General features: G+C 43.4%; 2 protein-coding genes across 3 annotated transcripts in view; one reads left to right on the top strand and one right to left on the bottom strand.

The window, feature by feature from the left end:
- The first annotated feature begins 715 nt into the window (after positions 1-715).
- Positions 716-16,832, top strand: COQ5 (coenzyme Q5, methyltransferase). Its single transcript, XM_007129985.4, has 7 exons — positions 716-932; positions 4,669-4,818; positions 8,511-8,732; positions 13,325-13,431; positions 15,278-15,366; positions 15,963-16,074; positions 16,157-16,832. Exons 1-7 carry the CDS (start codon positions 731-733, stop codon positions 16,256-16,258), a joined length of 984 nt encoding a protein of 327 aa, XP_007130047.1. The 5' UTR covers positions 716-730; the 3' UTR covers positions 16,259-16,832.
- Positions 16,833-18,951: 2,119 nt separating this feature from the next.
- The window catches only part of DYNLL1 (dynein light chain LC8-type 1), a 27,519-nt gene continuing 22,320 nt past the window's right edge, over positions 18,952-24,150 (bottom strand). The window contains exons 1-3 of one of the 2 annotated variants that reach the window (XM_007129986.1): positions 21,260-21,402; positions 20,911-21,048; positions 18,952-19,380 (exon numbers count right to left, since the gene is read on the bottom strand). In XM_007129986.1, the coding sequence (XP_007130048.1) occupies positions 19,243-19,380; positions 20,911-21,042 (270 nt within the window). In that variant the 5' untranslated portion in view covers positions 21,043-21,048; positions 21,260-21,402 and the 3' untranslated portion in view covers positions 18,952-19,242. Of the gene's footprint in view, positions 19,381-20,910; positions 21,049-21,259; positions 21,403-24,150 lie in introns of those variants that run through there. The other variant, XM_028480173.2, reaches the window with a different exon arrangement.

Genomic DNA, 24,150 nt, shown 5'->3' with positions numbered 1-24,150 from the left:
CAGTTGGAGCTAGAAATGTAGCTTTGTGATAGCAGGAGAGGGAGGCTGAGTGGTGTTTGCTGGTGACTTACTAAATAGATGCCAGAGCTTTCCTTCCCATCTATGAACTTCCTAGGTTCATAAAATGGAAAGACCAACGAACAATCTTTCCTATGTTTATTATTCAGAGTAGTCTAGCATATGTTTCTCAAGACTGGTCTGCCAATCCCTCTCATAGAAATCACTAGAGAAGTTTGGTCAAATAGATTCTCAGTATCCATATCAGATTTACTGATCCCAAATCTCTGGTATTTGGGGCCCGGAAATGTGCACTTTAAGATCAAGCCAAGTGATTCTTTATGTACGCCAAGGATTGCAAGAATTGACCCTGTAACATTAGCCTTTTACCACACTGTACCTCCGTTTGCCCTCTTCTGCACTAGAAAACAAGAGTTACTCAATATCTTGGAAGTTAGTACTACAGGTTGGCAAGACGCAGAGACGTGGCCTCTGAGAGGTGATTGGGGGTTCTCCCTAGGGTCCGCTCATTCCTGGTGAATTCTATATTCAATTCGGAGAGAGAGAGAAAGGAATTTCGGGTACTCAAAGACTAAATAGCCTCAGAATCCCAGAGATCCTGCAGAACTCCTTAATATCAGGTTTCAGCTAATAATGTCTCTGGCCGGCCGCCGTCAGCCATCTAGTGAAGCAACGTGACATCCTGTCTGGCGGCGGTCACCCGAGTGTCAAGATGGCGGCCCCCAGGAGCTGGGTTTTATGGAGCTTCTGCTGCCGTGGGCGGTCGCGGTTGTTGCCGGGCTGCAGGCTTCCCGGGCTTCGTAGCTCCTGGCCCAGGGGCCCGCTGGGTGCGCGGCCCTTGTCCCAAGAGAAGCGGGCAACCGAAACGCACTTCGGGTTTGAGACTGTGTCGGAAGAGGAGAAGGGGGGCAAAGGTGAAAAGGGTGAGAGGGTGGAGGGGGGTGAATCTGACCGTCTGCGATCTAGTTTCTTCTGCCCATACTAAGGGTTGATTTAACGTCCTGTCGGCTCTGATGCATTAACTTCTGCAGTCCTGACCTCCAAGGAGTAGCCCCAGCCTAACCCTGCCAAACTGAGACGCCTCCTCTTTTTAAGTAATTGTAACAAAACCCCATCATTTGAGCGTTTATGATGTGCCAGGCAGTGTGCAGACATTGTTTACAATTCTCATTTCAACTTCCCGATGATGAATATTGCTATCCTATGTTACGTATGAGGAAATTGAGGCTTAAAGGTTAAGCAAAAACTTGCCCAGTTTAACATAGCTAGTAAGTGGTGGAACTAATTATTCCAACCCAGTTTGGTCCGACTACAGAGCCCACGTTCTTAATCTCTTGCTAAAGGGATAGGCCATCTTTTATACAAAAAAAGAAGGAAACTATTTTCTGTGTGCCTCAGCTTCCAAATTTGCCCGATAGGAATAATAGTAACTTTTTTCATAGAGTTCTTGTGAAGATTAGATTACATTATACACTGAAGAATTTTGAATAATGCCTGGCACTTCATAATTGCTCAGTAAATGTTATATATTGTTGAACAGTTTTTTGTGTTCACCATAAGCATGGGAAAGGAAAAGAACTTTTTTAAAACTCCAACTGTACCATTTGTAATGGGGAAGGTATTATGCCCATATTACAGATGGATAAGGTGAGACTGTGAGAGGTTCCTTAACTTGGCCTATGGCCACCCAGGAAATAAGAGAAAGAGCCTACAACTGAATTTCCATCCTCTTATAGACTAGTACGTTGTATTACCTCTCACCTGAACCTTAACTAAATATTATACATAGCTCTACTGTAACTCTTTGAATACTGAATTTAAATTAACATTTATTTCACTGTGAATCCCCAGAAAGCTAGGATGGTGGCTCATTCACGTCTGTATCCTCAGCACCTGATGCACATTGGGAGCTTGATAACTGATTGTGGAGTGAAATAAATGGAGCCCAGTAAAACGACAGCAAACTTTTATTGAGGCCCTGAAACCTTTTAAAAATATTTTACATTAATTCTTATAAATACAAGCGTATGAGGTAGGAACTCTTATCCTGTTTGTATAGATGAATAAACTGCTAATAAGTGGCATAGCTGGAATTTGAATCCACGTGGGTTGCTTCCAAAATAATAATAATGCTTAACCTCTGTATTGTGCTTTACAATGTATAAACAACATTTCACACAATGACGGGGGGAAGAGTTACCCACTAAGCTAAATACGACTTCCAGATTGGGACCCAAGATTGAAGTACAGGCAATCTTCCCTTTGCACAATGATGCAGGGCAGTAAAAATGTCCATGCAAGCTGAAATCATGACAATGATCTTAAGGATCAACGGGGAAATTTGCGATTGTTCCAGAACCTTTAAAAATTATCAAACATCAAAAACTCTCTTACTGTCAGTTATAAATGTATAAGGAAATGAAAAAATAGTAAAGTTGATATTTATTTAGCACACTGTCATTTAAAATTAGATTTAATTAATACAATTAGAATTTTTAATTGTTTAAATTTAAAATTTTAAATTAAATTAAAATCTAATAAATAATTAGAAAGATTGAGAATTAAGTTGTTTTATTCCTTTGTAAAAAATTTACCACGAGTAGTTTAAAGTGTTTGCGTCCTTTTTGTCATATAATTTACAGTAGGGAGTGAGCACCTTCTCCATGCCTCAGCAAATGGCCATACTTCTTTCTAAGGTTCAGTCAGCTTCTAACATTTTATCCTTTCACTTTCAATGTCATGAAATATCTCCAAGAATTCCTTTAATGTGAAATTTTTTGCTTGCATCATTTCCTCTGGGACATCTTCAACCTTTTCATCACAACCACATTCTCATTTACATCCATAAGTTCATTTTCCCAAAGTTCCTCTGGCTGCATATCTAAAACCTCTCGAGGGGCAGCAGTATCAACAGTCCCATGGTCATGTTTCTCCTGTAACTCCATTGACGTATTCAAATTTCACTTCCAGGGTTATCACTTTTCATTATTTTGGTGCACTTTAATTTTCATTCGGCAGTTTCCTCTTTCACTTATCTAGTTTTGTAAAATGCCGCAGAGATTTACAGCTGAGATAAGAAGATAGCACAACTACATGCTTTGCTGTCTGCATGTGAACTGAATAACTGATGTATAGTGACCAACCACCTACAAACTGAGAGAAGTGACATTATTGGCTTCTGATCATGATGCATATCTGTTATTTATGTATGATTTGTGGACTGAAGAACTACTAGCAAAATTTGTACTTTATGTAATTAGTCACAGTTAATATACCACTGTATTTAAATGATGTTGCTAGAGGACTGGTATTATTGAACTAAACCACAGTAACTGAAACTCTTGTATATTAGAACCATGTAAAGCAAGAAGGGCTTATACTTACTGGGTTGAGCCTTAGTGTCCCTCTAAGTACCCCCAAAAGATGTTCAAAAGCAAACAGCAAGCTTATAGGATCCCAGGGTTGAGAATAGACATTCAAGATTGAGTTAAAGGAGGGGGACTCTATTGTCTGCTGATTCAGCAGAGGACAGTAATGTTTTGGGTCTAAGCAGCACATTTTATCTGAGGAACTCAACGTGTCTCCCCTTCATTACCTAATTCAGCCTTATGGCAGGCAGGTAGGGGGCTGGTGCTGATATTCTCATGGGCAGAAATTGAGGTGCAAAGAAGTTAAATGTAGCCTGTACTTTAAAGTGTATTGCATAGTAAATTCCTGAACTCTTCAGCTAGCCCAGATTCCACATTCTGCCTTAATCCTATGGAGGGTCATGAGGACCCTCTACAGTGTGACTTGGCCCTGATTCACATCCTGCCATCCATCTGACCACCAAATGGTACATGAGATTTTTCTCAGTGATGCTGGCAGAGATGAGCTGAGGTCTTCCCAACCATGTGTCATGTCTTTCTAATGGATTTTGTTGTCTTTTATTATAATAATATTAGAAACATTCCAAACCCCCTCCCTGCCCCTTCCTCTAAGAAATAGAAACTGGGGAATTCCCTGACGGTCCAGTGGTTAGGACACAGTGCTTTCACTGCTGAGGACGCGGGTTCGATCCCTGGTCAGGGAACTAAGATCCTGCAAGGCAAGCCTCGTGGCAAAAAAAAAAAGAAAAAGAAAAACAGAAACCTATTTAGTACTTAAGTATGTGCATGACATTATTACAAGGTAATGGCCCTAGGTAAAGCTAACTAAGATAACAGAAAAGAGGTTGACTTCTTTCTTGCATGATATAATTTAAGCCTTTTTTTTTTTTTTTTTTTGCGGTTTTTTTTTTTTTTTTGCGGTACGCGGGCCTCTCCCTGTTGTGGCCTCTCCCATTGCGGGGCACAGGCTCTGGACGCGCAGGCTCAGCGGCCATGGCTCACGGGCCCAGCCGCTCCGTGGCATGTGGGATCCTCCCGGACCGGGGCACGAACCCGTGTCCCCGGCATCGGCAGGCGGACTCTCAACCACTGCGCCACCAGGGAAGCCCTTAAGCCTTTTTTTAGAAGGGGTAATGTTAAGGTGCAGATTTGGGCATCAAGCATTATGACTTAGCTCCACGTTGCAGACAGTTAATTTCATGGGGGGGAAGACTTCTCTTTCATTTAGGACTTTTCCAGGTTAATCTTATGAATAGTCCAATCATGTTGTATTTCTCTCAAGTCTATCAGGTGTTTGAAAGTGTGGCCAAGAAGTATGATGTGATGAATGATATGATGAGTCTTGGTATCCACCGTGTTTGGAAGGATTTGCTGCTCTGGAAGATGCGCCCGTTTCCGGGGACCCAGCTGCTGGATGTTGCTGGAGGCACAGGTAACATACAGTTCTGTATCCTGGGGTACCACTAAGCTCCTTGTATAAAAATTAGTGTCTCTTGGGACTTCCCTGGTGGTCCAGTGGTTAAGACTCTGCACTTCTGCTGCAGGGGGCACAGGTTAGATCCCTGGTCAGAGAACTGAGATCCCGCATGCCTCGCAGTGTGGCCAAAATAAATAAATAAGTAAAAAATAAAAATAAAATAGTTTTTAAAAATTAGTGTCTCTTGTTGGAATGAGTTAGCTCACCTACCATTAGCCTGAAGATAGTAATTGAAAATCAGTACACTTCTCAGAAAGATTTACTCTTTTCTTTTTAACTGAATGTCAGTCAAAAGCACAGAATATCAGCTTTGTGCCTGTCACTTTTCTAAAATTCAGAGGATTACAAAGTAAAACGACCAATTTTTAACTCCAGTGGCATTTCCCCATCTAAACAACCGTTTTACCTTCTGTTTAACCTTTATCCCACTTTCCCTCTTTGGTGTGGGGAAGGGGGAGAGCTTTTATCATGTTATGTAAGCTTTCTAGGCAGACTTTTCTGCCTAATCTACTATGATGTCAGATATCAAAAGCTCATTTATTTATGCATGGTCCTTTGTTATTTGGAGCACACTAGGCATTTGGAAATAAAAATGTCATAATGTGTAATATAATGTAATAATGTCATAATCTATACTAATAGGATAGTGTATAATAATAAATTACAGTAGGATAATGTCCATGTTTGAACATGTTTATGTGTGGCTTTGTTGGTGTGGCCCTCTACCCAAAAGGAAGCACAGAGGGCAGTAAGGTGGAAGACAATTTAGCAGAATCTTTCAAAATCTAAAATGCTTACAGTCTAGGATCCCACAATTCCAATTCTAGACATCTAGTCTGAAAACAAAAACAAAAACAAAAACAAAAACTTGCACAGAGAGATAGCTACAGAAGGGGGTCAGTCAGAGCTGCTTCCATCTCCAGTGTACCCCAGCCAGTAACATTACCACATGCTGGCAACTGCCCATTTAGAAAATGCAATTGAGGGCTTCCCTGGTGGCGCAGTGGTTGAGAGCCCACCTGCCGATGCAGGGGACATGGGTTCGTGCCCCGGTGCGGGAAGATCCCACATGCCGCGGAGCGGCTAGGCCCGTGAGCCATGGCCGCTGAGCCTGTGCGTCCGGAGCCTGTGCTCCGCAACGGAAGAGGCCCGCGTACCGGGAAAAAAAAAAAAAAAAAAAAGAATAGAAAATGCAATTGAAAAGTAATCCCATATATTTAAAAAGACATTGAAAAACTAGAGCTACAAATATGCTCACTGCATAACTTTTAGTCATAGTGAAAAATTAGAAATAACCTATTTCTACCTCAATAAAGAAATGGCTTTAGGGACTTCCCTGGTGGCGCAGTGGTTAAGAATCTGCCTGCCAAAAAAAAAAAAAAAAGGCTTCCCTGGTGGCGCAGTGGTTGAGAGTCCGCCTGCCGATGCGGGGGACACGGGTTCGTGCCCCGGTCCGGGAAGATCCCACATGCCGCGGAGCGGCTGGGCCCGTGAGCCATGGCCGCTGAGCCTGCGCGTCCGGAGCCTGTGCTCCGCAACGGGAGAGGCCACAACAGTGGGAGGCCCGCATACCGCAAAAAAAAAAAAAAAAAAAAGAATCTGCCTGCCAATGCAGGGGGCATGGGTTCGATCCCTGGTCTGGGAAGATCCCACATGCCACGGAGCACCTAAGCCTGTGCACCACAACTACTAAGCCTGCGCTCTAGAACCTACAAGCCACAACTGCTGAGCCCGCATGCCACAACTACTGAGCCCACGTGCCACAACTAGTGAGGCCCACGAGCCTAGAGCCCATGCTCCGCAACAAGAGAAGCCACCGCAATGAGAAGCCCGTGCACTGCAATGAAGAGTAGACCCCGCTTGCCACAACTAAAGAGAACAGCCCACACACAGCAACGAAGACCCAACACAGCCAAAAAAAAAATAAATAAATATATATTTTTTAAAAAGAAATGGCTTTAAATTAAGATACATCAATACTATAAAATATTAGGTAGCTATTTAAAAGAATGAGGAAAGCCTATAAATACCAATGGAATGGTCTCAAGGACATATTAAGTGGGAAAAAAAGAAAAGTTGTATACAATGCATATAATATGATCCCCATTTATGTTTCTAAGTTGTTTTATATGAGTACATATAATTATATTTAAATATATAGGAAAGTGACTAGAGAATACCTAATTGGATAGAGAGAATGGAAAAACTTAAGGATATATTTCTTACAGTGTAAGAAAAAAACAAAGACAAGGAAACCGCATTATAAAAAGGGAAATGTGATCCGGAAAGCACTGGCTTTGCCTGAACAGTATTTACCTGGTCACAATAATGTACACACTTGATTTTCAGCTTTTAGACTCAAACCATCAACAAAGCACAGAAGACATAGCTATAGAACAAATAAAATGTTATCAAGTTTGACAGAATAAAAATATATATATGATGGAACGCTGAAGGGAGTCAAGAGATACTGTCTGTAGTTGGTGGAATAAGAAATAAAATACTGGGGTGGAGGGATAAATTTGGAATTGGGATTAACAAGTGTATACTACTATATATAAAATAAACAACAAGGACCTACTGTATAGCACAAGGAACTGTATTCAATATCTTGTAATAACCTATAATGGAAAAGAATCTGAAAAAGAAAAAAATGTATATATATGTAAAACTGAACCACTTTGCTGTACACCTGAAACATTGTAAATCAACTATACTTCAATAAAAAATTAAAATTAAAAAAATAAAATATTGATTAGTTTATTACTGTAGGTTACAAAGGTATCTGTGAAGAATTATGAAATGTGATAAAATATATTGGGAGGATAAAAGCAAGCAGAGATGGGGGTGAGTAAAGAAGTAGCTGTAACCAACAGAATAAACAGTTAAAGGAGTTGGGAAGGATGGTCTGTGGGGAACTGAACTGGGAGTAGGAAGTGGTGTGGCAGGGAACTGTTGCTTGTGACTGTACCTTTATGTTACTGTCATAAAAATTATTAGAAAAAGACTAGAAGGCTGCACACTAAGCTCTTAACACTTGTTATGTCTGGAGAGTGTGGACAGAGAATGCAACTTTCATGTTTTATTCTACATGTTTAGGTATTGAGTCTTATAGTAAGAATGTGTCCATGCATTACATATGCAATTTTTTAAAGTTTTTTTTAATTAATTAATTTATTTATTTTTGGCTGCTTTGGGTCCTCATTGCTGCGCGCGGGCTTTCTCTAGTTGCGGCAGGTGGGGGCTACTCTTCGTTGTGGTGCGCGGGCTTCTCACTGCGGTGGCTTCTCTTGTGGAGCACGGGCTCTAGGCGCACGGGCTTCAGTAGTTGTGGCACATGGCCTCAGTAGCTGTGGCGCACGGGCTTAGTTGCTCCGCGGCATGTGGGATCATCCTGGAGCAGGGCTTGAACACGTGTCCCGTGCATTGGCAGGCGGATTCTTAACCACTGAGCCACCAGGGAAGTCCAGGTTTTTTTAAAGAATCTTAGATGTTAAAAATTTGCTGTTAAAAAAAAAAGTTACTGGGCTTTTTCATTTTCATACGCTCCTCAACCCCTGTACCTTTGTTGCTCCTTTTGGGTTTAAGAAATGCTGGGGTTTTGTTTTTGTTTGTGTTTGATCTTTCCTCCTGTTGGCTTCCCACAGGTGACATTGCATTCCGGTTCCTTAATTATGTTCAGGCGCAGCATCAGAGAAAGGAGAAGAGGCAATTAAGGGCCCAACAAAATTTATCCTGGGAAGAAATTGCCAAAAAGTACCAGAATGAAGAGGATTCTTTGGGCGGTTCTCATGTCATGGTCTGCGACATCAACAAGGAGATGCTAAAGATTGGAAAACAGAAAGCCCGTGCTCAAGGATACAAAGCTGGTAAGTCCTGCAGAAAGCGGACCCAGAGGAGATGTTTATATGTTTATAAAATAAGATGGAATATGTACAATGCTGAAGTGCTTTCTTTTCCAGGTTTCAAAAACTTACAGATAGGTAGGAGTGGAAGATAATTTGTGTGGCTGCATCCAACATGTGTGCTGTTACGTACATTATTTCAGCAACCCAGGGAGTTAGATTATCAGCCACATGTGACACGGGAGATAACCCAAACCCAAAGAGGTTAAGTATCTGCTTCAACTAACACAATTTAAATGGCAGATCCGGAATGGAGGCTGACTCTTTGGATCTCAGCTCTTGGACACTGAGACAAGTTTGGCTTTTAATTCCCAGCAGCTCCCCAGTGACCCCCATGCCCTGTTCTTGAGCGATTTCATCCCCCGCCCCAAACTAAGCTCTGCTTCAGCTTTCAAACCAGGGCTCCTGGGGCCTGGACATTTCCCACGTGGGGCTCTTTTTACAGGCAGTCTTTGCTCCAGAGCACCTCCACACCACCTCCACCATTGGGTGGGCTGAGACTTTCTCAGATCTTCATCCAGGTCTAATGGCTTTGTTTTTTGGGAGGGGGTGTGTGTGTGTTTTATTTATTTATTTTTTAATACATCTTTATTGGAGTATAATTGCTTCACAATACTGTGTTAATTTCTGTTGTACAACAGTGAATCAGCCATATACACACATATATCCCCATATTCCCTCTTGCGTCTCCCTCCCACCCTCCCTATCCCACCCCTCTAAGTCATCGCAAAGCACCGAGCTGACCTCCCTGTGCTATGCTGCTGCTTCCCACTAGCTATCTCTCTTACATTTGGTTGTGTATATGTATGTCGATGCTACTCTCACTCCGCCCCTCACCCGCTGTGTCCTCAAGTCCATTCTCTACGTCTGTGTCTTTATTCCTGCCCTGCCACTAGGTTCATCAGTACCATTTTTTTTTTATTCCAAATATATGCGTTAGCATATGGCATTTGTTTTTCTCTTTCTGACTTACTTCACTCTGTGTGACAGACTCTAGGTCCATCCACCTCACTGCAAATAACTCAATTTCGTTTCTTTTTATGGCTGAGTAATATTCCATTGTAGGTCTAACGGCTTTTCGCACGCAGCCTTGCTTCCTCTCCTTTTTATTTTTCCCAAGTGTCTCCTCTCACCCCCTGCCCCCCAAAAAGAAAAAAAACCTTTTGCCCTCCTACCTCTATTTCATCGTGGGTTTCTCAGAGGCGCCAACTGATGCAGTTGAAGAATCACCCGTAAATGATACTCCTCAAATTTCCCTAGCACGGTACTCTCAACGGCCGATGGGAGAATGCCTGGGTATCTCCAGGAACCTGCTGCAGCCTCCAAATAGACAGTTTCTGCTCTAGCTTAAAGATACACATTTTGCATTTGGCTTTCTGTTTGTTTTCATATTTTGAAATACTTTTGCCCCCAGTTTTTTTCCCCAGTAGAAGTACTGATCTGGCAGCTGCAGCATGTTTACCCAGCTCTTCAGAGCCGCTGCACTGCCCTCTTCCACACTGGCCGAGCACTGCAGGCAGCCCCCGTGAGAGGCAGCGGTGCACAGCAAAGGAAGCCAAGTCCCTTGGGTCCATATCAGCACTTCTCCCCTCCCCCACCCCCACCATGAGTGTCTATGGTTATTTTAGCTCAATTCTGTTTCCTCCTCCTCCTCCCACCCGCAGAATGAGCTGCCTAGACGAACTACAGCCCACTTGGCCCCCCAAATGAAGGGCTCTTTTGTTAACCATCAACACTGATCAAAAGGCTGACAATCACTAGTGTTTCTAGACAAAGGCACCGTGTTCTTACTCCTACTGAGAAACGTGTTTCCCTTCTCTCTGGTGCTTAGCCACGAAGAGTGGAGAACAAAGATGGAAATGATGGGTAATGTTCCACCTCTGGAATCATCTCTTCCATAGCACAGCTTGCCCTTCAGGCTCTCCTAACAGCCAAGAAATCCACCTGTGTAGGAATCATTACATGCTGCATAGTATGGTTTTATCTTTCCTCCTTGCTTTATCAATCTCCAATAATAATGCTTTTGCAAAAAATATGCAAAAAAATTTGAAACTAAGTAGGGAGATCCTAGAAATGATTTAATAGTTTTAAAAAATAATGTGTAAAGGCATATTTGTGTGTAGTACTATTATGTGCTTTACTTACATGTAGCACTTCCTCCCAAAATGGAAGCTTGGAGGGCAGGAACCTTAAAAAGATTATTTGATGGGTTATAAAAGTGATATATTTGGGAAAATTTTGGATATTAGAAATCAAAAATTTGAAAAGGTATTAAGAAGTAAATATTAACCAGAGTTTCAGCATCCAGAGATGACCCTCAATATATTTCCTTCCTAGCTTTTTCCTAATCATTTTCTTTTTATAAAATTGAGAACATCTTATGTATATAATTTAGTATCCTGCTTCATTTAATTCAGCATTGTATCATGAGATTTTCCCATGTTATTAAAAACTCCTGGGAATTCCCTGGCGGTCCAGTGATTAGGACTCCACGCTCTAACTGCAGAGGCCTCAGGTTCGATCCATGGTCAAGGAACTAATATCCCACAAGCCACATGGTGCGGCCAAAAAAAAAAAAAAATTTCCTTAAAATCATTTTTTATGATATTCCCTCATATGGATGTTTTATGATTTGCATAACCAATTTACATAACTAGTTGATCTTTCATTTTTTTCTGACGTTTTTGCACGTAGCACAATGTTGTGACATCCTTATTTGTAAATTTTTGCATGCATCATTATTTTCTTTTTACTGACTATATATTTGGACAAGTGTTTAGGCTCTCTAGATCTCAATTACCTTATCTATAAAATGGAGAAAATAATAACCCTTCTCACGGTAGGAGGTACTATCCCATAACTGTTAAAAACAAAGGCTCTGGAATAAAACTTCCTGAGTTCTAATCCATCTGTGTGACCTCAGGCAAGCTACTTCAATCTTTCTGATACTCAATTTTGTTCACCTGAAACATGAAGATGATAGTACAGCTGTCTCAGAGTCGGTATGAGGATGTGAGAAGATAATGTATGTAAAGTGATAACACAGACCCTGCCATCATGGGCTTAGTAAGCAGTAGCTTTGATGATGATGTCATTAATGTCCTCCTCCTAAAATTCAAATAGCTGTGTCAAAGGATATACTTATTACTAAGGCTCTTGTTAGATACTGCTGGCATGCTTTCCAGGAGGGTTATTTCCATTTACCTTCCCCTATAGTGCCTTCCTTCTATATCATACTTTTTTTTTTTAAGTTCCATTGAGACACCGAACGTGACAGTGCTTTTATTTAATTAATTAATTTATTTAAGGAAGCCAAGTGTTTTATTTTATTTTATTTTAAATGTATTTATTTATTTATTTATCTGTGGCTGCATCGGGTCTTTGTTGCTGCGCATGGGCTTTCTCTAGTTGTGGCGAGCATCGGCTACTCTTCATTGCAGTGCACGGGCTTCTCATTGCGGTTGCTTCTCTTGTTGCGGAACACGGGCTCTAGGCGCACGGGCTTCAATAGTTGTGGCATGCAGGCTTCAGTAGTTGTGGCTCACGGGCTCTAGAGCACAGGCTCAGTAGTTGTGGTGCACAGGCTTAATGGCTCCGTGGCATGTGGGATCTTCCCAGACCAGGGCTCGAACCTTGTCCCCTGCATTGGCAGGCGGATTCTTAACCACTACACCACCAGGGAAGTCCCTATATCATACTTTATGTCTGATTCACTGCAAGTTGAATAATATTAAAGCCAAATCAGGATCCTCAGAGGACATAGCTACCCTGATAGGGAGCTCCCTTGGGTGTTTTCTGAATTCATGACCGGACTTGCAGTCAAGAAAATCTGCTTCTCTATGACTCCAGTAGAACCAATATAATTATACTAAATTATGTACTTAGAATACTTCCAATGACTATCTGAAGTAGGTACTATTATTGACTCCATTTTACAGATGAGGAAACAAAGTAGTTTATTAAAGATTATATAGCTAATAAATGGGGAAGCTGGAATTAGAACACAGGCCACCCCAGGACCTGGGCTCTTAACCACAGTGCTTTACACAAAACACCTAGTTGGATAAAAATTGCTTAAGGGTAAGGCATAACTAAGTAACCAGTCTCTACTCTGAGAACCTTAGGGGGACTTCCTGCTAAATTTCAAAGGCACGAGCTTCACATTCTCAGGACTGGAGGACACCGTGAAGACGGTGGCCAAGAATCCACTGGAGAAGGCAGGTGTGTATTTTCTGACACCACTTCAGATACCACACGTGTGATGTTTGCCCAGCACCAAACAGCTCTCCAGTTCTCCAACGCCAACCAGCTGTCCAACAATTCAGTTCAGTTCTGACACTAATTACCCAGAGTTAGCGTCACAGGTTTAAGAATTGCCACAGGACTGCCCCCACTTCACAAGCCAGCCGCAAACAGGGTGTCCACGGTACCCACAGTTCTGTCCAGCCTACTGCAAATTCAGGGTTTCCCACGACCCCCTCCTCAAGTTTGACAGTTCACTGGGTGCAGAGGAGACAGCTGTCCAGACTGAGGCCAGAACTGCTTTTCTCTTTCAGGACTTGCTTGGGTATTGGGAGACGCTGAAGAACTGCCCTTTGATGATGACAAGTTTGATGTTTACACCATTGCCTTTGGGATCCGGAATGTCACACACATTGATCGGGTAATGAATGGCTGCATCCTCTTGCATGACTCAGGATATTAGTTCTCCTGGAGTGGCTCCACGGTGAATGAGGAAAGGCAGAGATTCTTCTCTGGGCTTAGCTCCTAAGTTGAATGTTTCAGGCTTAGAGGTCTTAATCCTTTAAATTGCCAATTTTCCTGCCCACAAAATTGAAAAAAAACCACAGAGCAGATCCCCACAGAAGGCTTTGTTGCTTGGGTTGATATTTACATCCTTAAAAAAAAAAAAATCAATATTTATTTATTTGGCCGCATCAGGTCTTAGTTGCGGTGGCAGGCTTCTCTCTAGTTGTGGCGCGCGGGCTCCAGAGTGCGTGGTCTTAGTTGCCCTGTGGCATGTAGGATCTTAGTTCCCCAACCAGGGATCAAACCCACGTCCCCTGCATTGGAAGGCGGATTCTTAACCACTGGACCACCAGAGAAATCCCGGTATTTACATTTTTGAGACTGTCAGTCTTGCTCTCTCATTTCATCTGCTTCCTCTCGCTTGTGAAGCCACCTGACTCTGACACTGCAGATCAGAGGGATTTCCAAGGCTGACAGAGAAAAAGGCACTCAAACCCTATTTTGGCAGAAGGTAGCTAGATTCATGGCTCCTCTGTAGGAAGAAGGGAATGTTCAGCTCTTAATCTGATGCAGCTCTTCTTTATTTCTGCTTGAACATTCTGTCCAAACATTTGAAGATGGTAAGCAAGCACCCAGTTTCATTTCTGTAATGTGGACTCCAGTTGCCTAGTTGCCTGCTTTGGGTGGGACATCCTTTATGGTGTATTTTAGCTTCATTTTTATGACCTGTCCTGTGTCTGTAGCCAGTTTATTATTCCTTTTAAATTAAAAAAATAATACATTTTAGTAGATTCAAAGTTCAGGGCTTCCCTGGTGGCGCAGTGGTTGAGAGTCCGCCTGCCGATGCAGGGGACATGGGTTCGTGCCCCCGTCTGGGAGGATCCCACATGCCGCGGAGCGGCTGGGCCCATGAGCCATGGCCACTGAGCCTGCGCGTCCGGAGCCTGTGCTCCGCAACGGGAGAGGCCACAGCAGTGGGAGGCCCGCGTACCGCAAAAAGAAAGAAACAAACAAACAAACAAAAGTTCAAAAGGCACAAACGGATATATCAGTAAAAGTCTTCACCTTGTGTCCCAACTGCCTCCTCCCCTTGCAGTCACCAATTTCTTAATGTAGCTTTGCAAGGATGTCTTGTGCATATTAAGTGTATTTATTTTCTTTCTTTTTTATACAAATATTAGCATATGAAACATTTTGCCCATTGCTTTTTTTTCCCTTAAAAATATACCGGCAGACTTTTCCATGTCAGCACATAAAGAACACTGGCTCTTCCTTTTTTTAAAAGCTGCACAGATTCCCTTTGTATATATATTCCATAATTTAGCCAGTCTCTCATTAATGGTTAAGATGCTTCTAATCTTGTGCTGTTCAAATCGTGCCATAATGAATAACCCATGTCGTTTCCACAATAGAAACGTTTCTGTAAGATAGATTCCTTGAAGTAAAATTGCTGGATCAAAAGGGAATATCCATTGTGATTTTGAGAAGTAATTCAAACATTGCCGCCTGTGGGGGGTTGTACCGATCTGAGTCAGTTTAGATTACTCCAAGTAACCTTCTCTAGTCACAGGCAGCAGAATGCCTAAAAAATTTAGGAGACTGTGGGTTATTTCTGCTGTTACCGCTTCCCAGCTGAGAGTGAACACGGGATCTGGGGGAAATAACTTTTATAATGCCCATAGAAGCTGACGCTGCCTCAGCCTCCCAGAGTTGAATGAGGGCTGCTGACGAGTGTGTTCTGTTGTTCCTGTCTTGCTCAGGCGCTCCAGGAAGCCCATCGGGTCCTGAAGCCAGGAGGACGGTTTCTCTGTCTGGAGTTCAGCCAAGTAAACAATCCGCTCGTATCCAGGTTGGTATTGTTAACAGGGCTTGATTTTCATCATCTAGCCAAGGGTTTCCCATCCCAAAGTGGACAGAAAATAGCCAGTAAGCTATAAGCATGAACCTCATAGTTCAGTGTCCCAGAGTCCCTGAGGGACAGTGCCACCTCTGAGGCCAGCCAGTTCTGAATGACAACACCTAGGCCAGAAGGGTCTCAAACCAGTAACCAGAGACTCAAGTGGGCCCACATATGTATTTTGTTTGACTCATGGTATTTAAAAAATTGACTTAGATGTCCATATTTTAAAATCAGGAAATTTTACATAAAAATCTAGATTTCCAGCTTCACTTGAGAAGTCAGATATATGGCAACCCTGGTTAAATTCCCACATGGCAATAGTCAGAGCTGAGTAGTAACTGCCCCTTCTCCACTTTTCTGGTACTTCCTAACTGTGCCTGTCACCACACCCTCACTACTCCCTATGGCTCTTGCACCTGGCCCACTTCACTTATTTCAGGTACTTGCTTGACCCTTATAGGCATTTGAATTTATAATCCCAGGCTTAGACCTTCTTGCTTATTAACGGTCATGTTCTAATCTTAATCTTTTGCCTTTTTGTTTAGGCTCTATGATGTATATAGCTTCCAGGTCATTCCTGTCCTGGGAGAGGTCATTGCAGGAGATTGGAAGTCCTATCAATACCTTGTAGAAAGTATCCGACAGTTCCCATCTCAGGTACAAAACTTCTATAGCTTACAACAAAGGCCCTACAGTTGAAATCCAGGCGATTTTTGCTGTATCCTTCTTTGTGTTTTAGGAGGAGTTCAAGGAGATGATAGAAGATGCAGGTTTTCAGAAGGTGACTTATGAAAATCTAACATCAGGCATTGTAGCCATTCATTCTGGCTTCAAACTGTAACTCCTTTGAGATCCTGGAGTGTGAACCAGTCACATCCTGTCAAAAGGCTGGAGCCGAAGGATAATGTGGTTAGTGAGACCAGCACAACATCTCCTCTTAAGGCTGTGCGCCTTGGACTCATATTCTGACGTGACCAGTCTCAAAGTGAAAGAAACAAGCTTCTGTCACTTTATTGCAGCTTTCCTTTGGGGCTGCTTCAGGCCTTCTCCCAGAGGTATTTGGTCTGTACTTTTTGCTTAACTCCTACTAATTTTTCTTGGCTCTGTAGTATGTGGTTAAGGAAAACCAGCACTAAAACTCAGTTTCGAAGTGTATTTGTGGCTTCTCTGCCAGTGCTGCCTTCCAGAGGGATAATGAATCATTAGAACCCAATGACGATTTGAACCAGAAAACTTCCTAGCTGTACCCAAGTCCATCTTTCAGCCTAGGACTAAGTCTGGGGCCAAAAGCCAAGGCCCAAATTAGAGGGCTAAGGATCACAACTAGAATTGTGCACTGAAACACTAAATGAGTTTACAGTTTTCATGGGTTTTGTCATTTTTTTCTTGAGGGAGGGGAAATACACTTTCATCATTATTCATTCAGTGCTCTTCTACCAAAAGCCACTATCGTGTCCTCAGTGCCTGTCATGAAGGAAACTTGACAAATCCTTGTTGAAAGAATAAATGTACCTGATTTCACGTCTTACAAAGAGAGCTTTTTTGTCAGGATACGTTTGAAGTCAGGGTCTTATAGCCAAAAAAAAAAAAAGTTTGATAACTATTTGTCTAGCCAAACCCCCTCCAGTACTCAGCAGAGCTGGACAGAGCTCTTGTCTCCTTAATACAGTCCACTCTTTGATGTTAAAATGAGATCATAAATATTTTCAGTGTGGGTGAAATGTAAGGGTTTTTTTTTGGGGGGTGGGGGAGGGTTGGTAAGAAATTGCAGAATCAACCTGTGAGTTGGCTGGCGGTTGAATTGCAGAGGCCTTAGTTCAAGGCTATTTGAAGAGTCTTCGGATATGCTGCCTCTCACCGCAGCACAGAAGGGGTCATTTACCCCTTCACGTGAGTCACGACCTTCACTCACAAGATTGTGCCCTTATCACTGCAAAGCTTCCAGATACAGCACTCTATATACACCTGTCTCAAAGAACAGCACCTAAGAACGACTGATAAAATGCTAAACCTTAGAAAAACTTTTAAGTTTTGTTTTCAGCCAGCTGGCGCCTTTGAAGTTAACAAGGAGCAGGCACTAAAAAAAACTTCATAGGTCATCAACCCAGTCCTCTCTCAGGGGCACTGTGATTCTCATATCTGAATCAAGAAAGAAAAGTTAAAAGCTGTCACTTCCTGGCGATAGATATTGGGCCTGATCAAATTAGAACTCCCATTGTCCAGCTGTTTGTGGCCTGAAAGCAGCTGGAGACTGGAAGTAGAGCTAAAATCGACAAGATTGATGCAGCTTTGAAAGCCAAACACCTGTTGGGCTTCAAAAAAATATAGCCAGGTCACAAAAGAGGAAAAGGAGGTAGAAAAAAGATGCATTACAGGAACATTCTCAGTCTGTTCATATAAATACAAACATAAACCACTGCAATTGCAGTCCCGTTCCACAGTACCTCCTCCTCCTTTCCTGCAGAAAGCAGGGGAAAAACTTCTCCCATTTTAATTGCCATAATAGTAAAACAATTTTTTGCCCCTCTACCCTGAAACTTTCCCAGTCCTAACATTGATCAACTTCACTAGAACTTTTAAGACCCCAAGTGCTGGTAAAGAAAAACAACCTCCCAAAGATGTTACAGACTTAATACTGCTCTTAAGACGGAATCATCTATCAATTCAGATCTATCACCCCCTCTGTGTATCATTAGCCTGGCTGCTCATACACCCTAATTGTATCTCATAGATCCAAGGTCTAAAACAAAAAGGCTTGCTTCATGTAAACACTGAAAACAAAGGGGAACTTAAAAGCCAGGACCTTCCTTGCAGCTTCCTAGGATGGGCGTGGGTTGTTTCAGCCTCTGGAATACTTCCTATCTACAAAAGCCAAGTCTGCTGTATTCACTATTATTCATAGAAAAGATTTGTCTTCCTAAAATTGATAGCAGGAAACCTTTAATGAAGTTTACTTATCCAGTTTTAATTGGGTCTTTTAATGAAAGCTTCAATTCACGTGTGAACACAGCTAGTTAAAGCACAGCACAGCAGGCTTGTAAGTTTAAATTCCTGCAGACTTTATTAGAATCACATGGAGGGCTGCCTCAAAAGTTTTCCCTTTTAAGACCACCTTTTATCTTTAGAGTATACTTTGGCCAAGGCAGGGGAGGGGAAATTAGTCTAGAGCCCAACTTTCTTATTGGCTTATTTCCATTTTACAACCATGGAACTACTATACATTCATCACCACTTGAGGCCTAAGGCCCAGAACACTCTATAGCAGTATTTTTTAACAAAATGAGCACTTAAGGAAAGCATCAGATTAGGATTAAGAGTTAATTCAGTAGTTTCTCTGCCATGCATTTCTCAACATGCACTTCTGAGTAGTATTCTTCCATGCATAACAGTAGCAGGATGGGCAAGAATGAAACTCAAGAACGTTGAAAAGGCTAGTCTGTTATATCCCACAGAAACTTCAAGGAATCACCCCCACCAAGCTACCCAAGATCAAACAATAGGCCATCTTCAACCCTAGATTTGAACAAATCGTTATTAACGCACACTTCTCCAACACATTTATTTCTTTAAAGGAATGGATGTTGAAGAGGAAAAACACGGGGCAGAGAGGTATGGAATAGAAAATAAATACAAATGTCAGCTGTTTTGCTAATTGCTTTATAACCACAACAAACTAGTACAGAGAATGCCCTGTACAAAACAACACAGTAAAGATCGAGGTGTTCCCTTAGGCAAGGCTGAAGATTTCAGTCTCTGGTATTTGGAATTTAGGCTGCAGTCCTTGTTTTTGGATGGATCACTGGGTGTGTGGCACAGTCCATGCTTTTAACCAGATTTGAACAGGAGAATGGCCACTTGGCCCAGGTAGAAGTAGATGAAGTGTTTGGTTTCATGTGTCACGTAACTACCGAAGTTCCTCCCCACGATGCAGTGCCAGGTGGGGTTGTACTTCTTATCAAACTCCTGGGGGAAAGGGAGGAGAAAAAGAACACAATTTTAGTGCTAAACCAGAGGTCAGAGTTTGCCTCCTAGATAAGCAGAGCAGAGAGGAGGAACGTCAGCATCTGCAAATTCTTAGAATGAAAGAATGCTCCTCAGCTCCAAATCGCCTACATGGTGCATTAATGCAAACATACTTGCAATCTGAGCTAAGCTGGGAATGGGGGCTGGGGAGGTAAAAGTCAGAAAGGGCAACCTCAGAGCCAGAGCGCTTTGTTATCACGGCAATTACACCTTCATAACTTCTAGAATATTCTTATTAACAGCAGGTGACATCAATTCTAGTTTATCCTCTAGTTTTTAAACAGAACTAAACTATCCTCCTACTGTATGACACGCACCTAACAAAAGCCAAGAAAATAGTAAATATTTAGCCCAAAATACCCCCATTATAACTCATTTCAGTATTATTGAAAACAAAAGACTTCCAAAAGAACAAAGCCTCAATGAGCTTTTAAACCACTGTGGATCAAAATTTAAACGGACAAGACACTTGGCACTCCACTGTCCCTATAAAAAGAATGCTGGAAGCAGAACCTGACAGCTACCTGGGCAAATTTTATCTTTACTGTCAATAGCCCTTCTTCCCACGTCTATCCTGGTAGTGCTAATCTACCACCTGGTCCTCAAGGAGAGCAAACTGCAGTAACAACTTTTCCCTATTTGCCCCACCCCCAGAGGCTCTAGGCTTCACTGGGTAGCTCTGGGCAGGGGCCAAAGCTAGTCCTTCTCTATGAAAGTACTACAAGTCTCTGGTGAGTTAGGCAAAATTTGGCTACTATTGTATTGTACATAGCAAGAACGTCTTTTAGATTAAGGGGAATAAAATTGTTACAAACTAGACCAACGCACTGCTGCTGCCTTTGTCAAAAAGGTATTTATTTCTGCTCCATCTGAAGTCTTTCATATTCTCATTCTCGACTGGAACCCTCCCACGGCTTAGGCTGCCAGCTTCCTTCCCTTCTAGAAAACATAGCTCGAGAAGTTGGCAGTCCTGCCAGCTTTCTACAGACTGCCATTTACCAATCCCCCAACCAAGTACCCAGCCCTCACTACCACCCACTTTCCCTCAACTGCCGACTGACTCCCCACTGAAGGCTGGCAAGATCTCCCTTCGGCCCTGCTGGAAACACCCACGCAGCTCCCCCCTCTCGAGCACCCAGATGGATCCTGGGCGCAGCAATCATGCAGAAGGGGGAACCACTGCTGCCTGATCCTAGAAACCGTTACTAGGTGGCGCTTTCCCCGTGGAGCTGGGTAATTAAAAAAAAAAAAAAAAAAAAAAACTTCGAGCGCTGAGGGGCCGATCTTCAAGAGAAGCGCAAAATTCATTTGCGTCCTTTTCTGGAAACCTCTACACCCGCGCTACTCTGCGTGCCCCCCAAGTATCTCTGCCATTGCTCGGGGAACGCAGGATCGAGAAGGAACTAAGTTGTGACTCGCCCCAGCTGAGCGCAAACTGCCCGAAACCCCACGCCCGCGCCCTGTCCTCACCTTCTTGATATGGGCCGCAATGTCCTTCTCTATATTATACTTCTCCAATGCCTGAGTAGCACACTCCACCGAGTCCTGTTGCATCTCCTCCGACATATCGGCATTTTTGATCACGGCCTTTCTGTCACACATGGTTACCTGGGGGCCGAGGCCCGGGCAAAGGGTGAGGAGTTGGGGTATGGGCTGCGCCTGCGAGGCGCCAGCTTCCCCGGCCCGCTCCGCCCGCCCCACGCCACCCGGGGACGACCCCCCACCCCACTTCTCGGGAAGCGCGGGCCGCGCGGACCGAACGGCGGGATAAGTCCGGCAGGGGACGAAGCCAGATAATGGAACCCCCCGAGTCTCTCACCAAAGAGCAGGGGCTGGCCGACTGCAACGGTCTCCTGGGGGAGGGGCTGGCGAGGCTCAGACCCGTCGAGAGGAGCGGTCCCTACTAAAGCCGTGGCGCATCTATACAGCCCCACGCCACCCGCCGCCGCCTAGTACCTAAGCCCCGCCCTGCTCCTGCCGGCCCCGCCCCCACCGAACGTCTCTATTGGCTTGACACAGCCCCCAGAACCCTCCCATTGGCCCATGGACTCAATGGTTCCCTCAGGATCTTTCTCCTGCATTTTGTTGCAGACCACAATGCACCGCTCTCGGCGTCGGTTGCCCCGGCAATGGGCCGCACGAGATGAGGCCAAACACCCCAAAGGTGGTGCTGGGGTGGGGTTGCGAGGACCGCCCAGCGGCTAGAGAGGTGCGAAGGAAGCTTCCGCCCAGGTCAAGAGAAGTGATTGCAAATTTACGGAGGTTGTGCCAGAGTGTGTTCTCGAATAAGGATTGTCTTTGGAAGTTGGGTATCCTACGTCCCTTCCTCCCATTCCAGGTCGGATTTACCCTTTCTGACTGAGGTAGCCAATCGCTTCACTAGAAGGGTATCTCTTAAGCAGGGCTGGCTTCGTGGGCAAGTGATCCGTGCAGTCGCAGAAGAGAAGCCCCAGGATTTGGTTTAATGCTCTGCTGTCTCATTGTTGAAATTCGTTTTTTTTTTTTAAACAAGGGACGCCACATTTTCATATTGCATTGGGCCATGCAAATTATTCAGCCGGACGTCCTCTGAAATATGCGAGTGGGGGTGTCGGAGGGCCTCAGAAATGGGAGAAGGTTTCCTTATGAATTAAGAGATTATCCCCAAGAGTGGGGTCTCCCTGCTGGGCAATGCAGACCTCATTTAAGGGGGTGGGGGGGCCCTCCGGGTGGATTTGGTAGTGCTGATCCCGGTGGTGTGTGTCCAGGGTGGGGCTTCGTGCTCAGATGAGCCAGTCTTTCCTGTGTGGGAGTTTCTTGGTGGGGATTTACCTCTAGGGCGGAGGTGCCCTAATGAATAGAATGGCATCCCTCAGAGGTTTTTCCTCTGGTTTAGGGAGACTAACCACTAAGTGGTTAAAAAAGCAAGGACTTGGGGTGGGTTGGGGAGGAGGATCAGATCTGGATTTAAATATTTAAATCCTAGCCCTGTCATTTTATTAGCTGTTTGAACCTCAGTTTTCTAATCTGTAAAGGGACTAAATATAAAAGGAAACCACTTCATAGGCATGTTGCGAGTATTAAATAAACTAATGCATTTGAATTTCTCAGCACAACTTGTGGCACATAGTAAGGGTTGGAAGAATCTTACCGATAGCTGTCAATTTATGGAACTGTCCCAAGAGTCATGGCAAGGTTTTGAACAACCAACCCTTAAATGCCTAAAATGTGTTTTTGAACTTCCATAAACAAGTTATCACTTTAATCATGTAACCAGAAGCTTTTTGTTTACACTTCTGCCTGTTTCTACTTGACCACCCACTCTCATTAATCCAGAGCCCCTTACAATTTGATCAGAGACATACAATGCCAAAGAGAAACCAGCTGGGAATAATGAGAAACTCGGGTACAACATATGCATATCAATTAAATCAAATTAAGAGACTTCTCCCAGTTTCAGGTTTCCAGTGGTGGGATTATGGGTTGGAGGAGTTAAAGTAGTTCTACACGGAGTCGCTGTTGGGGAAGAAGTTGGATTGGCAACAGGAGTGAGTCTGGGTTAGTGCTTCTACCTGACTTGGATGCATGATTCAGAACTATGGAATCTAACGATGATGCCAGAACCTGAATTTCTCTTGGGGGCCTTTACTTTTCACGTATATAGTTTTAAACCCTCTGATCTATGTCTTGGCCAGCTTCTCCTTGTTTGAACAGAAGGAGCTGAGAGTCGTTAAAGGGGATGAGGTCATAAGAACAGCAGCTGTGTATTGAGTGGCTGCCTATCACCAAGTGCTTGGCATTTACTCAGTTGCTCCTCACAACAGCTGTGCCTGGGACCCCTTTCCTCCCATCTCCCTCCTGGCATAACTTCTGCCCATTTATATTTGAGCTCAGATGCCTCCTTCCCTAAAGAATCATCTCTACTTACCCCCTACCACCACACTTCAGTTACTCTCTACTGAAGTAACTTTTTTATTTCCTCCATTGTACTTGCCTCATTTATTCCTTCAGAATAAATTCACATGAATTATCTCATGTATTTATTTGCTTAGTTATTGTCTATCTGTCCCTGCCTGTCTTCATTACTGCTGCATCTTAATCATCGAATTCAGCGTCTGCCACATAGCATGCACTGACTTAGATATGCATTGAATTAAGAATTCCAGGTCTTATATCCCCATTTTACAGATTATTAAATTGATTTTCACAAGGTCAAGCTGTTAATAAAGGAATAAATTCCAGGTCTGGATGACCCTAAAGTCCATTCTCTTAACTTCAATATTACTTTAATACATTTAGCTGAGGAGACAGTGTGCCTTTTTCCTATTAATAACTTTGAAGAAAAGGAGTTTGAAATGGGATGATGTTAAGGTTTTCTAACATAAGAGGATTTTGCTCGATAAATGCCTGTAGGTTTTTCTCCATTTGTAGCACCTGCCTTCCCGAGCATCTTCTGTGTTTGCTGCTCATCTCAACCAGCTCTTGACCCTAATTATTTTCTTTAAAAGTGAAGGAAGGGCTTCCCTGGTGGCGCAGTGGTTGAGAGTCCGCCTGCCGATGCAGGGGACACGGGTTCGTGCCCCGGTCCGGGAAGATCCCACATGCCGCAAAGCGGCTGGGCCCGTAAGCCATGGCCACTGAGCCTGCACTTCCGGAGCCTGCGCTCCGCAATGGGAGAGGTCACAACAGTGAGAGACCCGCATACCGCAAAAAAAAAAAAAAAAAAAAAAA

Source organism: Physeter macrocephalus, chromosome 19, assembly GCF_002837175.3.
Source record: "Physeter macrocephalus isolate SW-GA chromosome 19, ASM283717v5, whole genome shotgun sequence".
In the NCBI taxonomy this organism is placed as follows: domain Eukaryota; kingdom Metazoa; phylum Chordata; class Mammalia; order Artiodactyla; family Physeteridae; genus Physeter; species Physeter macrocephalus.
This window is presented reverse-complemented; position numbering and strand designations above follow the sequence as displayed.

Coding starts and splice junctions, on each gene's coding strand:
- COQ5 (XM_007129985.4), top strand. CDS start 731: ATGGCGGCCCCCAGGAGCTGGGTTTTATGGAGCTTCTGCTGCCGTGGG. Junction 933..4,668: donor AGAGGAGAAGGGGGGCAAAG/GTGAAAAGGGTG, acceptor ATTTCTCTCAAG/TCTATCAGGTGTTTGAAAGT. Junction 13,432..15,277: donor ATGTCACACACATTGATCGG/GTAATGAATGGC, acceptor TGTCTTGCTCAG/GCGCTCCAGGAAGCCCATCG.